The sequence below is a fragment of the Procambarus clarkii genome, chromosome 3 (assembly GCF_040958095.1).
Source record: "Procambarus clarkii isolate CNS0578487 chromosome 3, FALCON_Pclarkii_2.0, whole genome shotgun sequence".
Lineage (NCBI taxonomy): Eukaryota > Metazoa > Arthropoda > Malacostraca > Decapoda > Cambaridae > Procambarus > Procambarus clarkii.
The window spans coordinates 15,872,237-15,891,550 of NC_091152.1; the positions used below are offsets into that span (position 1 = coordinate 15,872,237).

The window sequence follows — 19,314 nt, forward strand, 5'->3', positions numbered from 1 at the left end:
CTAGATCTTAACATGCTAGTGAGTTTCCAGAAAAACTCCCCTAAGGAGCATTGAAACATCTAGGTAGAGTAACAATAATAAAATATGTATATACAAATAAATAAGATATATAACATAGTTAATTATATTTTGGGCTTCCACATCATTTGTATACCATAATTATGTATGTATGTATGTCAATCAACTGGTGTACAGATTCCTGAGTCTATTGGTCTCTTATCATATCTACATTTGAAATTCTTTGGAGGTCTGCATTAGGCAGACAAGCAAGCCAAGGACCCTCAACCAGTGAATCCTCACTGGAAAGCCAAGAGCATTCAACGAGTGAAGCTTCAGCAGCTGGCAGTCAAAACTGACCTTGCCAAGCTCATGTACTGCACAATAATTTTAGTGTTAAGTTAGGTTACATAAATTTTCATGAATCATTGATTTGAAGATGTGCAGCATCAATCAAGAAGACGAACTTGATATTTTGTTTAATTAAAGTGCATGTGGAAATTCAAATTTTGTTGGTTGCAGTACAGAAAATTGCGAACGTGTTCACGTTTGGACTTCCCCGGTAAAAATTTTGCTCTCGATGTCTGGCTTATCCGGCGGGGGGGTCCTTCCCATATAGTCTGGATAGGTGAGCTTGGACAGTATTATAACGCTGGTTTGGTGGAAGAAGAGCAGATTGGCTTGAACATGAGAGCACCTTGGAATAGAGTGAGAGAAGTTGAGTTTTTGAAGTTAGGGTTGTGTGGGATGGGTGTTGGCAACTGGTGGTGGTGGCAGCTAGTGTGTGGAGCAACAATGGGTGACTTTTACACCCTTTGTAATAAGGGTGTTGGGATAGAGATGGAAGAGTAAAGCAGGATGTTAATGATGATTGCAGTACAAGTAAAGGTTGCCTGTGAAAGAGGAAGGAAGAAAGGTAGATGGGTAAAGGCAGTATGAGGGTTGAATGGGGAGAGGGGATCCGGAGGGGGGGTCTGAATTTTGTTTAAAGATTTATTTATTTTTATTGGTTTTTAGTTCATTCCGTGCACATATAATTAATATATAATGAAATACCAGTAGCATTTATAGTTTTTAATAGATTGGCCCAGGGGTACCAGTGCATAAGATCTGGGAAGCCACTCACAAGCCCCCAGAAATTATATCCAAATTGAAGTCACGTTGCTGCTGACTCTGCCACCTCACACCTCTCATAAGCTCCAGCAATTGGGTAAGTGTGTGTATCACCCTACATCAGTAATGGGTTAAGGTATTAGATGACAGCATTAAACTATTGTTTCCTTGCAGGTTTCACTCACTCCACATGAGCCTCCTCAAACCATAACTCCAACAAGCCACTGGTTTTCAGTCAGCCTACAAGAGCATACAAGTTATTACCCACCATCAAGCCCTTGCCAGTCAAGACATTCCTATCCACAGTATACAACACATGCTAGTGAAGTACATTCAGAACCGCAACATCTTTATTCAAGAAATGATACGGGAATCCCTACCATAGCATCTCTAGATAGATCCTCGAGTGCTTTTTCACAGCTTTCTCCAAGGTCTCGCAGAAGAAATTACAGCCAGGCTGGACAGTGTATGCAGGACCACTCTTCCGTGGAAACTGGGAGAGTTTCAAATCCCAATCTTGATTCTCACTTATATACTAATTTCTCTTCTGTGGTGGATTCTGAATCAGTTACTGATGATCATATAGTTCATAATGAATCTGGTTCTGGTAATGAAATATCTCAATCATTTGTAGGAGTTCCAGATGATGATCATTCCCATTATTTAAGCAGGAAAACTTCGAACATTCCAATTTTCTCGCACAATAAAATTTCAGATAAAACATCAAATGTCATAAGTGATAAAGCCAAACAGAACAGTGCCTTGCCCAAAGTTTTGTATAAAGAAGATGAAAATGTTTGTCCAAATACATCTGTTGTTAGTCAAGGTTATTGTAGGCACAAAGGTTCAATTATTGTTAAAGGAGTAAATGCTGACTTTAATGAGGCATCCCATTTAATGGAAACACCTTTAAAAGACACTAGTAATTACAGTTCATGTAAGCATCCATCGGAGAGGGAAAATGTAAAAATGTTTAAAGATTCCATAATTCTTTCTCATTTTCAAATGCAGAAAAAAAATGAAATGAGTAAGGAATCTAAAGTAAAAAAAGAATTAATCCCAAGCAATATCCCTCCTGGTGGAAAATGTGAGTTAAATAATAAAGGATCCATTTCAAGTACAGGCAAAGAATACTCATCCACTGATAACCAGCAATTGGTAGCAGATCAAAAATTATCTGAGAACAGGCCAAGTTCATGCCTGAAGGTGCCTGGTAGTCCATCATTAAGAGCAAAACACGTGACCTTTGCCCATAAATTAGTTCACCACCAGTGCAATGATGCAGAAAATGGAGATCACTGCTCCCAAGACAAGACAAACAGGAGACTTCAGTTGTTTTCTCAGATGTCCAGGACACCTCAAGCAACTAGTCCAGAGATATCTACAGATTGCAACATCGACAAAGAGGGTAGAAGAACAGGGACATCGAGGGGTCAGATTGTGTCGCAGCCTACGAAGGTAGAAGAGTCGGACTTACAGGTAGTGCCGTGTAGGGAGGGGGACACGCAGATTGTAACAACGACTGTTAGTGTACAAGGCAGTAAGACCTTGAATGCCGTACCAAGTTATGGCATCCCCACCTCGTGCGACAAGAATAGAGCAGATCTTATCATGGCCTTCTCTTGGATGAATCAAACATCAGGTTATGACACTCCATGTGTTTCTTATATTGAATCAAAGCAACAGCCTAAGCAAAACAGTCAAAAATCTTATGGCAACTGTACTTCCAGTGATAGTGCACCATCTGCTGATATAAGAAAAACATCTATAGAACCCAACAGTATCTTACAGAAGAAATCGAGAAAATTTAGAAGTAGGTTAGCAGCAAACTTTTCCTTAAAATGATTTATAAACTTATTTGCTATCATATATGTTTAATTGCATTAATGAGCTATAGTACAAATTTTTTTCAATTATTCCATAGAATTTTTAAGTAGCCTCAAACATGCATACTAAAAACTGCACAATAATGAAGAGGAAATTGTTTCTGTTGATCCTGGAATATTACCGAGTCAAAACACGCTAATTTTCTTTTCGTTAACGTATGCATTTTTTCCATCCATTGTAGTGTGGCTTTTATTATCCAATGTAAATTACTTTTATTGAACATCTTAGGATGTATGATGGGAAATGTTTGTACCCAGTGAGTAGCAGGCTACTTGCTTCAGTCCACCTGTGAACTTGTACAGTACATTCAAGAATATCTTTTTCCATTTTTATCCGCATAAATTTTTATTTTTAGGCAAAAGTAAGAGCCGTGACTTTAATTGTTTGAATCTTGAACCAATGTGTGTTCCTTGGATGCCTTATTCCTTGAGCTTAAGTACTGGTGTGAGAAGTTTTAGCACTGACTTCTATATTGTTCTGTATATAGATAAATATTTAATTCCACATTTGTCATAACACCAAGGTGCATCTTCCTGATGCATGCCTCTGTAATAATGGTGCTCTTTCTCAATACTCATTCTCAGTATACATGTATACAGTACAGTATACATGAGTACGGTACGATACTGTATATATTTGTGTATGGTAAAGTATATGCGCGTACGGTATATATATATGCATACAGTACAGTATATATGTGTTCATACAAGCTTCATTTTACTAACACTTTGTATTAACCTCTAAGCTTCTTAACATTTATAAGTGTAGACTCAATTTATTGCACTTTTTTAGGTTTTAAGTGTCATAACGGTATCACTATTACTGTACTGTACTTGCAAAACTCTTCTTTCTCACAGTACTCATGGGAGTGATTCAATTGCATCCTCAAGGACATTTCTCATTTAATTTTGTTTTAAATTGCTTGCAATATGTGAAACGAGTATTACCTTCCAGTATCCTCTGAAATCTTATTATTTTTATACTACTGTATAGGACTTGCTTTATGTATATATGTGTTTTAATTTGTACCTCATCCTTGCCAAATTAAAGAGGATGATAAAAGATGCTTTAAAAAATATTGTTGGTTTGAATATCAAATTAGGAAGTCTCCATAATTGTATTATGTGGAAGCCTTGCATGTCTACCACATTTACTAATATTATTTATGCATTTTTTATTTATATTTTACTGTAATTTTAAGATAAAAGTACCAGTGACTTGAACTTATGTTGTTGGGAATTTCAAAGAAAAAATAAATTAGCTGTAAAATGTGTAAAAGTACTTCATTCAATACTTATAAAATAAAAGTACATCACAGGCTAGTGCAAAACCATTGTACTAGAAGAATCTTCTGAATTGTCAATAAAAATATATTATATCCTTTTTCAAGTTGAAATATTTAACTATTAAACAGTGTCCTGTGGCACAATAATGTGTTCTCTGGTGGAATTCAAACTGTGTCTGTACTCTTCTGTTTAAGCATGCCGTCTGGAAAACCACAGGCTCCAGCAGACATCAATCTTATTTTGTTTTGGAAGGCTAGTGCTGTAGCCCTTAGGAGTATCTGTACTGCTAAATGTGACAGTTGGAGAAGGGAGATCCTAAGTCTCAGCTCTTGATGTGAACACTCCTCTCCTTCATATCTAGAAGATGATTCATAAGATTGAGAGTAAATTTGCTTACATTTGTAATGGCTGCTGTTCGTCCTTGTAGATCTGCTATTGCCACTGTGATGTTAAGTTACAATTGGGCTAGGTTTGCACTTTCTAGCCAATGGCTCCAGTTCTCATTTCCTTCCTGACTTCCTTACTCATAAGCCCCAGGGACTTTTGTACTCCTCAGCTTCCCTTTCTTAAACCAAGTTTGCCTTTTTTCCTTGCAATTCCACAGAAGCTGGCTCATACAGTTTACACTTTGAGATGCTCTGCCATCTTTTTGTGTGTACCTTACAATTTTTAATGTATATTTATAATCACTTTTGGGAGGCAATATTTGCCCCCAAACATTCTTGTTGCCTCTTTTCCTATCAGTTTGGCTTATGCAAGTGCTTTAGCATGATTGATGTCCTGGGGCTCTGGAGGTTTATATTCTTTCTGCCTTGTATGTAACTTCTTTTTGACCTGGAAAAGACTTATGACACTACTTGGAGGAATAATATTTAAGACACATGCATTCTATTACCCTTCGTGGTATACTTACAATGAGAGAGGAGGCTATAAATGAAAAGTGTATATTTAAGGTACAGCTCGGCACTGCTTTCTCTGGCACTCTGTGGGGAGCTCCGTCGGTTCCCTGAAGCGATCTTACTGATCAAGTGTCATCAGTCGCAGAGTTCTTAGTAAGCCTACTAGGGACCACGAGCCAGAACCTGGGTGCAGGGAGCAATATCCCATGAACGCTTGACATATGGTACAATGCTTTAAATGTAATCTTGCCATCGACCATGGAAGGCACCCTGAAAGATAGGAGAATCAAAACAGACTACTGCCTGGTTGAAAAGTGTGACCTATGTACTCACAAATGCAAAAGAACTCGCCCAGAAAGCAAACAAGCAAAACTTCGTCCAACTAACCCCCAGCTCATTAGCCTCACAAACATATGGGGGAGGGGGAGCCGGCCTGGGCAAGTCAAGACGCCCCAGTCAGTTCTTTGATGTAGTCGTGCCAAGTGGTCGCTGTCACTTTGGCTCCGTGTTCCCGTTTTCTTTTGGTGTTTTCACCCTTGCAGCGGTGTTATAAAATGGATGTGTGCGTGTTGCCAGGAGTTTTGAGTACTGGAGCAGCATGCGCTTAAGGCCATCTTCCCTAGGTGCTCCGTAAGTACTATCCTTGCGTCTCAAGGTTTTCTTCTTTGGGGCGTTCGGGGATCACACCCCGTTAAAAGATTTCCTTGCTTGTGGTTGTCTTCGCCTTTGGGGTGCGTTGGCAGCCTTGAGGCTTTCCACCTTTTCCTGGGTAGTGGGTTCGTTGGTTGGTGGGTCACACTGCAGCTGATGCAGCCTGCTTTTCATATATTGATGGCAGGCCGATGTTTTTCTCTGACTGCTTGTTTGCTGCTGTGGAGTTTTGGGGGTTTACCTGTGGATTCGCTTTTCCCGGCATTTTTTGGGAGTTCTGCTCTTCACCTGATTAGGCTTTGCCTAGGGTGTGGTCCTCCTGTTGCACTCGAGGCTTTTCTCCGGTTGGATTGCCTGCATTGACAGGGTTTACCGGCTTAGCTAGCCCCAGTGCCTGGGCTTCCTGTAGGGTTCATTCACCCTTCAGGTCCTGGAAAACCCCAGCAGGCTCTGTTGTACAATGATACCTCTTCCGAGCCTACTCTCGCCTTGTGCGAATTCGTAAGTTGCTAGTCGCCCCTGCCTCTGGGTATCGATCATCCATTCTGCTTCTAGTAACACCTCCGACCCAGAGTCTTGTGGGATTGGGCAGCAATCGCATTCCAGTCTCTGTAATGCAACATGACAGGTTGTGTACTAGTTTAGAAGCCCTGGAGCTGCCCCGCTTCTGTTTTTGGGACTTTGCTTTGGGGGCATTGGTCACTTCAGCCTTGATTCAGTCCACGCTTCCTCTTCCTTTCCTGGTGGACGTGTTCACCCCTTTTTCCTCCCCATCTTCCCCTGCCACCAACTTCCAGATGTCTGTAGTCTGTAGGTTTTGATGTTGGGGTTTAGCTCGATGCTGCATGAAATTTTTCTTAGTATATTCCAACACCATAAATTGTCTTTAAAAATGGGTGCACATAAAATGAGAAGTATTTAAAAACTACTTATTGCTTTTAAAAGCAGGATGTGTAAATTGTTGGAATAAACTTTACTAGTAAAGTTTATTCTTTCATTTGAATTTTTTCCATTTCATTGTACTGTATTTTATATCTAGATCTTGTTAGATTATCATTCATTCCTAGATGCTTTATTTGCTTTTGATAGGTACTTATATTTTTACAATTGTAAACATTTAAAGCTGTCCATGAAATTCCTGATGCTGTTCTTGTGGTACTTGAAGTATAACATAATAGATCTCTAATGGTATTGCATTACAAGGCTTGAAAGATCACAATTTGTATAACATTGGATTGAGATTCTAGTAAAATTAATAGGCTTGAGGCAGAGTGCCTGCCACTATTTTCCTTTTATATTTTGTATTTATCTAATCCAAATTTTATGCATTTGTTTTAATATAAGTTTTTTCTGTGGCTTGTCTGGTTATTTGCCCGAGCTGCAATATGGGCTTCCAGATTTTTCAATCGTGTTAAAAAAATTTATAGTAATTAACAATCTATCATTCACCTGCTAGATTTGACACACAGCTATGTTATGGTCAACAATTTGTGAATGTTCTCCTTAGGGTAAGCCAAAAGGTATCACCCACACACGAGAAAATTCTGCTTTGATGTCGAACACTTTGATATGAAGTGATGTTTTATATTCAGCATTGGTTTGGCATACCCTAACGGTATAATATCTCCTATACATAGAAAATTTGTATGATTACAAATTTACATTCCAAGGCATACACAACATGGCTGTATTTAGTCACAGATATTGATTGCAATTTTGAAATAGAGCACAAGATGAAATAAGGTTGTTGCTTGTACGACAAGAAACAAGCAATTAAACTAGCCTAGTTTCACTTGCAAACATTACTGCACGTTAAATTTAATTGTAAAATGTATAGTTATTATAACATGAAATTAAAACCATTTTTTATTGTTACACTTTATTAAATTCAGAAGAGGTCTTTTTAGTTTCTATAGTATGTATTAAATATCAGAAACTTCAACACTGCAGATCCCATTAAATAGAGCTTTATCATCTTCTTTCATTTCCCCCCAATTATAAAAGCTCTGAACACTTTGGACACATACCTGAGGCCTGGTCGACAACCGGGCCACGGGGACACTAAGCCCCAGAAGCACCTCAAGGTATACCTGTGGCTTAATGTTTTGAACATCTTGGGAACCAAAATACAATATTTGTCTAAAAAAATACAAAATATCAATTGATTCTAGATTTAAGAAATGTAAAGATGCTTTTACAACGTTCTTATTTCAGTTTGGTATGTCTTACTGACAAATCTCAATACATCTGAATTAAGCTTAACACTCATAACAAAAATACTTTACTGCTGTACTTATTTGAAAATAACAGTATCAAGCATAGCTCCAAGACACTGAACAATATTTGAGGTCATGAGAACTTCCACCTTGTCTTCCAAGTGCCGTTTTGGGTCCAACTTTCCCACATTCTTTATGGCCAGTTGTTCTGGTGTCATTTTCTCTTCCTCTTCCAAACTCTGGGAAAAATGTTTTAATTATTGCCAGATGTACAGACTGACTTCATCAACCTTACAAGAAAATATGCGGGTCATCCATTCTACTGCATTTTGTAAATAATTTGTATTTTATACAAGGTAGACTATTTAAGCATTATACTAGCGAAAATAATGTATAGTATAGTACAGAATATGCAACCTTTTGTGGAGAAAAGGGTGCAACAATTGCAGTTAATGTACATCATTTCAGATTAAGTTACTTTAATTGTAATACAAAATAAATTTATAAAATTGTGCTAATTCTGAAAAGCATTATTTCATATAAATATTGGAGTTTCATGGAAGCAGAATTTATAGTGTGTGTTATTGCTGAGGGTGATGTTTGATTCTGCCACCTGAACATGTGCATTTGGTTGTGCTTGAAAGATGACATCTGTAGTAGCAAGTGCTAAGATTACGGCTAACTACCACTGCACGCGATTAGTTTTGCAACCCGACTACTGCAAGTAGGGTCCGCATCAGGAAACAATTATCACTATCACTAGGTTGTCTACTGGTAACACCATAGTCAATATAACTCAGTTATATTACCAGACAAGGAATATGAAAAGTATAAAGAGTAAGATTAGTGGACTAAATAAATCTCCCAAAAATAAAACTCCAAACTAATGCAATTCACGCCTAACTTATATGTTAAGACTTAGGCTTAGATTTTTCTTTATTCAGGTATATTTTTAGCAGTAACCCTTTTTTATACTATGCACAAATATAGCACAAAAGTGAGAATGGGATCAATCCCTACTGAGAGAGATCATTCATTGCCTCTATTGTTCCTAATTATCTTGTAGCCTCCTGGATAAATTGCCTCTCCAACTACAACATACTGTAGGGAGCCTGAAGGGAGCCGGTCGGCCGAGCGGACAGCACGCTGGACTTGTGATCCTGTGGTCCCGGGTTCGATCCCGGCCGCTGGCAAGAAACAATGGGCAGAGTTTCTTTAACCCTATGCCCCTATTACCTAGCAGTAAAATAGGTACCTGGGTGTTAGTCAGCTGTCACGGGCTGCTTCCTGGGGGTGGAGGCCTGGTCAAGGACCGGGCCGCGGGGACACTAAAGCCCCGAAATCATTTCAAGATAACTGATGAAATTTGTCCCCATGACTGCAGCTCTGGTAACCTTTATTGTAGCTTCCCCACTCTACTCTAGATCTCATCTGTATACTGTACAGGCCCTTCCACTGCTTATTTCTACTGGGAGGGAGAAATCCTGCTCTTTCCTTGCAGGGATGGTAGGCGAGGTGGAGAACCAGTAACCCTGGAAACACAAACCATAACTGTCCCTATTTTCCGCTTGTTACAACTTGTGATAAAGTTGTTACATCTTGGCTTAACGTGTTTGACGTATTAGAACGTTGTTACAACTTGCTATATTGGTTGTTATAACTGGTTAGGAGGTGTTAAAACTTGTTCGAACGTTGTATCAACGTCGTAGTTTCGGTGTGTGTGTGGCGGGAAGTCACTCCCACTGACCCCAAGATTGACTATGAAACACTGCCAACCAAACTACTGTAATAAGAAAACTGTTTCGTGCAGCAGTAACCTACCTTATTATATGCTGTTGCAAGGTTAAGGATCTCTTTAACTGTGTCTTCATTAAGGCTGCTGTGCTCATTATAATTCTGCAATGTTAAGCCTTCCATCCAAGATTTCTTATGCAGATTTAACAACATTTGTTGTTCTCTGATGAATAGAAATAACGTGTAAATATTTAACATGGCAAATAAAAAATACAAGCTGAATAAACTAAAGCCTTTATTTTATATATTTAAATGCTTTCATATATGAATTAGAATCCCTACCAAAGTGATTGGCCTTGTCCATCTGCTGAAGTGCAGGATTACCACCAGACAGTTATACACAAATTATTTGTATTATAAATATAATTTGAAGAGGGATTTGATTCTCAGGCCTTTCCAGCGAGAAGCAGAGTGATTATCCACTCAGCCAAGAGTTGTCATGAATAATATGGCAGCATTGGGCCCCTTAGGGCCCCATGCATGCCCATACTATCCCCATACACCAAGAGTAGGAGGGCAGGGCATGAATGGAAAGCCACTCAGGGACCCTTTGGAAAATGGCATCTCATTACATTAAACATTGAATTTCTGGGAGGTCTTCCTTTGATAGATCAAAGGAAGCAAAGGAAGCTTTGTGGAGCTAACTCTCCACAAAGAAAAACCAATTAAGTATCATTGTAGGAGAAAAAGTTGTTACCAGTAACCCCAGAGGAAACTGGCCCTTGGGTCAACAGTCCTAATGCCATGCATGCAATGACCAAGTAAAGACCTCCCTAAAAACATGCTGAAAATGGCAAAACATTGAGCTGAATATCTGCCTAGGATATATTGGAAAAGAAAGCAGACTGCACTGTTTACTTCTAGATGTCATGTGGATAAACATAAGGTTGGCTAAACATGACCACCCTGCAATCCTCCTCAAACAAGGAACCAGGGACCCCAGATTAATAAACAAAAACCTTCGAGTGGCATGCCGGGAGTAGTGCCCTGCTACCTGACTGAAGCAGCCAAGCCTCACTCAACAAATGACCACTCTGGAGACCTGCAGTCTCAGTCTTCATGAGAAAGGACGGCAAAGGCTAAAGTTGAAATAACAAACCCACAGAGCCTAAAGAACAAATACTCCACTTCTGGAAGAAGACCATGAAGCTCACCAACCCAACAACCAGAATTGAATGTGGAAAAAAATGCACTTTTTTATGTAACGATACAAACACGGCTTCCAACGTACCTTTCATTCATGCGATATTTTATTGGGATTGAATAGTAGTGTCGATTAAGTCCATGAATCAGTGCCTGAAAGAGGTAGAGAAAACTCGGTCAATTAATATAAATTTTGTATAAAAATATGCAGGTGCTTTACCTACCTGCAATGACTAACTGCTTGCAGTTAGTCTGCAAGCAGTTAGTAACTGCAAGCAACTGCTTGCTAGCTATCAGTAGCAGTAAGAGATAAATTTCATTGAAATATTTTAAGCAAAACAAAACCAGCATCGATTGCAATGAATGCCTCTTTCTAGTAACGTTTTCAGCGACTCCCTGAAGCTATCTCACCTTAGATGGGTCCCCACTACTTTGTTACATCAGTCATAGGCATACTGTTTGGCCTATCAGAGACCAGAGAGCTATAGGAAATCTGGAAAAAGGCAAATGTAATTCAAATATTCAAGAAAGGGGACAGATATGAAGTACTAACCTATAGACCAGTGTCATTAACATGCATTCCATGCAAGGTTCTAGAGAAAGTCACCAGGAAAAGGATTCTAGAACAGTTAGAGTAAATGTTATGAGGCACACCATAGCTTCAGTGAATAAAAGTCATTCTTAACAAACTTCACTGAATAGGTATGCTGCAGCATCCTTGACTGCCAAAAAGCTTTTGATACAGTTCCTCACATAAGAGTAATACACAAGATGGAGAGACAAGTGGGGATAACAGGAAAGGCACTGGAGTGGGTAATCTTGAGGTTATCTTGAGATGATTTCGGGGCTTTAGTGTCCCTGCGGCCCGGTCCTCGACCAGGTCTCCACCCCCAGGAAGCAGCCCGTGACAGCTGACTAACACCCCGGTACCTATTTTACTGCTAGGTAACAGGGGCATAGGGTGAAAGAAACTCTGCCCATTGTTTCTCGCTGGCGCCCGGGATCGAACCCGGGACCATAAGATCACAAGTCCAGCATGCTGTCCGCTCGGCCGACCGGCTCCCTCCTGACGGTAATTAGTCATATACAGTAGTTTGTCAGATAGGAGAGGAGTGGAAAGTGGTGTTCCACAGGGTCCCATTACTGCACCTCATAACATATTTTTAATTTATTTAAATGACCTCACAGAGGGAGTGAGCTCATACATGTTGATGTTTGCAAATGATGCAAAGTTAATGAGAGTAAGAACTGAAAAGGACCGAAGGGTGCTGCATGGAAAATGTAATGAAATATCAGTTTCTGGGCGAGCCCCAGAGGCTCCCTGACGCTATCACACTGTCTAAGTGCCATACTACTAGCTGTCATCAGTCACAGAGTTCTATTGGCATACCACGAGCTACAACATGGCCTCCTCAGAGGGGCCAGGGAGCGATGGCCCATGAACACTTTACATTTTTTTTTATATTTATTTATTTGGTTATCTTTGCCATCAGCCAAGGAAGCACCCAGAAAGATAGTCAAATCAAAACTGACTACTGCATGGTTAAAACAAGCCTCAATATTGCCAAAAAAAGTCTCCCACAATGAAAACAAAATTTTGGGAAACTAACCCGCCCCCCAATTGCCCCCACACCCCCAATGCCTTAGGGAAGGAGGAAGCCGGCCTGAGTCAGCCGGGCCTCTCGCACTCCAGTTCTATAATCATTAACCTTGCCAATGACCTGGGACACGAAAGGTTTAAGGAAACCTATGGGGCTTATCCAGAAACTGCCATTTCATTACATTCAAAGCTGGTTTTCTGTTGGGAGCTGTCTGCTCTGTGAAGCTAACTACCTACAGAGAAGAACAAAAAGAGTCATTCACCAGGGAGACAGCAGCACTGCAGGTATCAAGTTGAAAAAGTGATCGATCTCTGCGACACACTACCCAATGCAACACATAACCACAGAGGACTAGGGGACATTAGGTAGATACCTGGCAGCCAAGACCTCGTTAGCCCTCCAAACCCCATGCCCGAATATCAGTCCTAGACATACAGGTATTACCAAAAACGGCCAACAGAGTGGCATACTTACGGACATCATGGGCATGAGGGTAGACCACAGGCTGGCTAGCTTTAATAACACTGCAGACAACCTGAGAAATACTAGCCCTGGACCAGGGAAACTGGATCATCCCACAACGAGTCCACCAAAACAGAACCGGTAGCCCAAAGGTTAGACCAGGCCAGGTCAGGTCAGGTCACCGAGGTAATCACTACAGTATACGGGTTTTCACTTTGGAGACTCAACCTATTAAATTATTGTTGAACTAAACATAGTCAATATCATTCTCGTACCTGGATAGAAGGTTTCTGTAAATGCCCAAGGTTAGAAGTGGTCTGTCTTGGCTCTTGTCCCAGGACCATCATGTTTGGGTTGATAAGTCGGAAAGCATCAATCACCACTTTACCTATTAAGGAGAGCATAAAGCATCATTACATAAATACTGAATCCCATTCATTGGAACTCTGTAGCTGCAATTGGAATGAAAAACATTACTTTTAATGTTGACCAGACCACACACTAGAAGGTGAAGGGACGCCGACGTTTCGGTCCGTCCTGAACCATTCTCAAGTCGATTGAGAATGGTGCAGGACGGACCGAAACGTCGTCGTCCCTTCACCTTCTAGTGTGTGGTCTGGTCAACATACTTTAGCCACGTTATTGTGACTCATTGCCTGCATTACTTTTAATATTAAACAATCTTAAATCAATAACTCTGTCTGATCACATCCAAATACTCATTAGTTAAATATTTAAGCAGTTTTTATATCAAGTCTTTTTCTTTACAAAGTTTACCTCGAGTAACAATTTCAGAGTTGAGACCTATGTCAGAAACCATACCTTATTATCTGCCCAATTTATTCTCCAATATACAGGGCTGAAATATTTAATTATTTCAAAGCACTTGGGAAACTATGTTTGTACTAGAATTCATAGTTTTTACAGAACTAGTTTTATTACTTTTATAGTATTGTATAACCAATTTATTTTATTTACAAAGACTGTTAATCAGATCAAATATTGAGCTGTTGCTTCCTTAGGGTAAGTCCTGCTTTTCCCCATGAACAGGAGTATGTAGTCAAGGCATACCTATGGCTTATACCTGTGGACAATTTTAAGAGTTCATTTACTCTCGCAGCCTGGACTGGGGCTAAGCTTCTATGGTCATTACATTCTACGTGGCCCACACGGCCACACGTAGCCAGAATGAAGAAGTTACTCAAGAAGCAGCTTGTCAAGTTCCCTCTTGAAAATTGCCACCTTTGTCTCGACATTTCTTATATTTGTTGGCAAGAGGTTGAAGAGCTGTTGTGCTGTGTCTTGTGTGTTCATAGCATTCAGACTTCTCATTGGATTTACTTTACATTTCTTCCATATCTTACTAAGGTACTGTATGTAGTAATTTTATGGTGTAGGTTTGGAACCTGACCTTCCAGTATTTTCCAAATAAATATTATGGGAACTCGTTCATTTGTATCCCATAAAGTACAAATTAAATGCTCTGAGGCAATCCCAATACCTATAGTTTAATTGGTTCACTGATTATATGTGGGGTAGTAAACATCGCTATGTTTTCCAACCCTGCAATCTTGCCTGCCTTGGAGAAGGATATTAGGACCAAACAATATTCCATTTGAGATAGCACCAGTACTTTGAGAGTACCACCATTAGTGTTACCATTCAACACAATTCCTTGCGTTGAATGGTAAAACTGTTTTGGAGAGTTCATAATATTTTGTTTTTCCAAGTGAATGTTTTAGATGATGAATCTGTAAGTTTTTATAAGAGGATATTCACTAGGTTTTTGTTTTATACTTGGATTCCTAATGTCTCATCATCATTTGAGTATCTTAGCAATTCTGTGCTGGGAATTTTTTCACTCTTCTATAATATAATTTGATAAAGCAGGCTATACTGCTCTTTCAAAACTTTAGAAACAAGCAAAATATTATACAATCAGTGGAAGAGTCATTCTGGCATAAACAAACATTCAACAGGATTACCTTTTACAGACTGAATGGGATCAACGACAACAGCAACGGCACGTTCTGAGAGGGCCTCAAAACTCTGCTGTGTGTTTATATCAACACCTGAAAGCCAGCAGCCAAAGCCAGGGTGAGAGTGGTACCATCCAACAACCATCTCTGGTCGTCCAACCTGCTTCAACATGTCCAGCATTTTGGCTTGGAAAACAGGATCTACAGCTTCAACAGATACTCCCTAAATAAAAGATATACAAATTAATTAAAATATGTAGAGTATCAAATATTAGAATATGTATGTATATATACATACATATGCGGAAAAACCACAAAGAAATGGGGAAGAGATGAACGTTTCGGCCTGTTAAAGCCGTTGTCAACACCAGACTGGTGTTGACAACGGCTTTAACAGACCGAAACGTTCATCTCTCTTCCCCATTTTTTTGTGGTTTTTCCGCATACAAATGATCAGTGTTTAGCGATCGTCAATTGCATACATAAATATATACACTAACACAAATGGCAGTTGAAAGGAACCTCTAAATTATAGACACGAGTCATCAACAAGCGTGGTAGTCAAAACACTAGAAAAAATAGTTAAAGCCAAATTGGTTGAACACCTAGAGGGTAATGACATAACAGACAGACAGTATGGTTTTCGAACAGGAAGATCACAGAGATTTTACAGGAAGAAGACGGTTGGATTGACTGCATCTATCTGGACCTAAAAAAAAGGTATCCGACAGAGCTCCACATAAATGGTTGCTTTGGAAACTGGAATATATTGGAGGAATGACAGGTATGCTTCTAACATGGATGAAAAATTTTCTAACTGACAGAAAAATGAGGGCAGTAATCAGAGGCAATGTATCGGACTGGAGAAATGTCACGAGTGGAATACCACAGGGTTCAGTTCTTGCACCGGTGATGTTCATTGTCTACATGAATGATCTACCAGTTGGAATACAGAATTATATGAACATATTTGCTGACGATGCTAAGATAATAGGAAGGATAAGAAGCTTAGATGATTGTCATGCCCTTCAAGAAGACCTGGACAAAATAATGTAAATACATAGATGGCAAAATACTCAAGAAACTGAAATCGACTTTTGCTAAACCAAAGCTGGAATATGCAGCGGCCGTATGGTATTATCTTAAGAAGCACATCAACAAACTGGAAAAGGAGCAAAGACATGCAACTAAATGGCTCCCAGTACTGAAGGACAAGAGCTACGAAGGAGAGGTTAGAGGCAATATATATTCCAAAACTAGAAGATAGAAAAAGAGGCGATATGATCACTGTGACGGACTTCGGCGCCATCTATGATCTGGGTGCCGAACTATACAAGTCGACCCTCCCAGTAATCATAGCTTCCCATCTTTTAGTCTGCCAGGCTGAAAGGTGACAAGGGACCAGAGGCAGGCCAGGGAAGGCAGTGAAGTCAGGACAGTGGACGACAGAGGTCGACTTGGATGGACTAGCCAAGTGGGCTGGTCGAGCGCTGTGGACTTTACTCCTGGAGGTGCTAGCCAGTGGGGCTAGAAGAGCACTGTGGTTGAGCGCTGTAGACTTCAGTTCTGGAAGGTACTAGCCAGTGGGGCTGGTCGTGTGTTGCAGGCTTTGTTGCTTGGGCGTACCAGCGAGTGCGCAAAGAAGACCTCGGCAGAAGCACTTTGTGATTGTCAACCGTGAAGCAGGCTAACAACGCCAATCCTTTTGACCTCTCATAGCATTGTATGTATTATATATATGGATTCTAATGGTGATGGGAAATAATAATGGGATATTTTAAGTGTCTTTCTTTTAATATTACCTTTCTTGAGGTTATCTTGAGGTTATCTTGAGATGATTTCGGGGCTTTAGTGTCCCCGCGGCCCGGTCCTCGACCAGGCCTCCACCCCTAGGAAGCAGCCCGTGACAGCTGACTAACACCCAGGTACCTATTTTGCTGCTAGGTAACAGGGGCATAGGGTGAAAGAAACTCTGCCCATTGTTTCTCGCCGGCGCCCGGGATCGAACCCGGGACCACAGGATCACAAGTCCAGCGTGCTGTCCGCTCGGCCGACCGGCTCCCCAAGCCTTTAAACATTACACTACATTTCCACCAAGATTAGGGTCCTCTGAACTCGAGTAGGATCACAGTTTATCAAAGAACCTGGTTACGAAGGGTACGTACAAAATAATAACAAGAATCAATAAAATTGATAGGGAAGAATTACCGAGACCTGGAACTTCAAGAACAAGAGGTCGTAGATTTAAATTGACTATACAAAGCTGCCGAAGAAATAAGAAAATTCACATTCACAAATAGTGGTAGACGGTTGGAACAAGTTAGGCGAGAAGGTGGGGGGAGGCTAAAACCATCAGTAATTTCAAAGCGTTATACAACAAAAGATTACTGGAAAGATGGGACACCATGAGCATAGGAACTACACTTGGGTAATTACTGAAGCACATTAGCACATTCTCCTGTCCCACAAGAAATTTCATGCTATTCACATGAAGCAACTAGAATATTAATTTTTCTAAGGCAATTTGGGGGTTATGTTACAGAATAAACACTTACAGTTCCACTTTGAGGCATGGCAAAGACATCAATAACTCTGACAGTGTAGTCATCAACAAACTCTCCCAGCATAAGACCCATGACTTCCATTGGCACTCCAGCTCGACCGTGCTTTAGCATCTTCAGTAGTGCCAAAGATGAAATGTAAACCTGAGGAAAAATTATTTTTAAACCTCACATTGATGAAATTATTAAAATCTAAAACTAGTTTTGTAAGAAAAATAAACTGACAGAAGAACTGAATTATATACAGCAAATGGTCCAATCATAAACAAAATAAAAAATTTCACTAAGGTAGAAAACATTTGCAAACCTGTTCAGCAGTATCGGGAACTGGAGCATCATTGGGCGGGGGTCCTTGACCAAGTGCTGGTAGACCACCTCCAAGGCGCAGTAGACGATCCATGTTTTACTGCGCGAGATGCTGTACATAAATATTTACTAATTCACATTTACAAGATACCAGACTGAAACAATTTATGTATTACCCATTTAACCATTAAGAATGTAGTTACAATCTTAGCACAGGTATTACCTATACAACCATTAAGTGTGCAGTTACAAATAATCTTAGTAATGTGCAGAGGGAATTAATAAGCCATGTGCACATAAACCCTTTGGCTGTAAGTTTGAGGCTCAAAAAAACAGTGTTGAAATGTAATGAAATTACTTAAAATTACCTAATTAAAATTATCTGTTAGATTAAGGACCTGCCCGAAACGCTGCGCCTACTAGTGGCTTTACAAGATTGTAAATACTATGCTATGTATTCTCACAAACCCAATGTACCTTCTTATATATAAATAAATAAAAATAAAATATAAAATAAAATAAATGCCAATTTCTGGCCTTCTGGCAAATTGTGTATTTTGCCAATTATAAAATTTAAATTAAAATATATAAGGAGATATAAACACGAACTGAAAAAAAAAAAAAAATAGATTTTTAAGCAAAATTTGGATTACCCAGGGAAGGCCACACGAGTCCCACCACTGGCCTAACAGTCTTACCTAAGGTAAGGTAATTATGAGGAGAAAGCACTAAGCCAGTAGGACTATATAACCTAAGCTAACAGTCTTAACAACTAAAAAAAATGTAATTTGTCGAAAATGACTTGACCATTACCCATGAATACCCTTTAAATTTTGCCCCGAGGGGCAAGTTTATTGGGCAGCGCCACTCATCCTGTGAGTGGACAGGATTTTACTGTGGGTGGACACACCGCCATAGCAGCATGTACAACACTCCCCAATAGGAAGAAAACCCGCTGGGTTGTTCATCCTGTCACTTGTACAAAAAAAAAACTCTAGTCTGACTAATCCATCGTAAAATGCTGACGAAATACATAAAATGCTGTATTTCTCTAAGAACCTGAACTTCACAGCATGCAGTTACAATACACCAACAACAACAATAACCCAACTAGACTGGTAGATAAGGTAGAGGTAGATAAATACACTGAGAGAGGAGAGAGAGAAGAGAGGTGCCGGGCTGCTGTTGCTGCTCCTCGACGCTTACCGTCCAAATTTGTCAACATTGCTCAAAACTCGACTTAATGAAGCAGTTAAGCTGTTCACCTCTTTTGAAGTTGTTTAACATAGGTATGCTTTATATTTTATTATAAATTAGCAAAATAGGGTGATATATTTTACGATAACTACTTTTCAGGTAATAAATAATTTATTAAGTCGACTTTATATTAATAAATTATAGAGATAGCTTATATTATAA

The 19,314-nt window shown here is 39.7% G+C and overlaps 2 protein-coding genes across 5 annotated transcripts in view; one reads left to right on the plus strand and one right to left on the minus strand.

Moving 5' to 3' along the window:
* LOC123760900 (uncharacterized) overlaps positions 1-7,807 on the plus strand; it is a 143,554-nt gene extending 135,747 nt beyond the window's left edge. For all 3 annotated transcript variants that reach the window (XM_045746719.2, XM_045746720.2, XM_045746718.2), the window contains one exon: positions 1,285-7,807. In XM_045746719.2, coding sequence (XP_045602675.1) covers positions 1,285-2,955 — 1,671 coding nt within the window. In that variant the 3' untranslated portion in view covers positions 2,956-7,807. The remainder of the gene's footprint in view (positions 1-1,284) is intronic.
* Positions 7,808-7,992: 185 nt separating this feature from the next.
* Positions 7,993-19,179, minus strand: Rpn11 (regulatory particle non-ATPase 11). Of its 2 annotated transcripts, none has more exons than XM_045746722.2 (8): positions 19,041-19,179; positions 17,897-18,007; positions 17,584-17,733; positions 15,035-15,251; positions 13,325-13,437; positions 11,075-11,139; positions 9,871-10,006; positions 7,993-8,288 (listed from the first exon to the last, which is right to left on the minus strand). In XM_045746722.2, the coding sequence occupies exons 2-8, from the start codon at positions 17,987-17,989 to the stop codon at positions 8,127-8,129; spliced, it is 936 nt and encodes a 311-aa protein (XP_045602678.1). In that variant the 5' UTR covers positions 17,990-18,007; positions 19,041-19,179; the 3' UTR covers positions 7,993-8,126. The 2 variants fall into 2 exon arrangements, with proteins under 2 accessions (XP_045602678.1, XP_045602680.1); XM_045746724.2 differs by having other exon boundaries at positions 17,897-17,995; positions 19,041-19,155.
* Between the last annotated feature and the right edge of the window lie 135 nt (positions 19,180-19,314).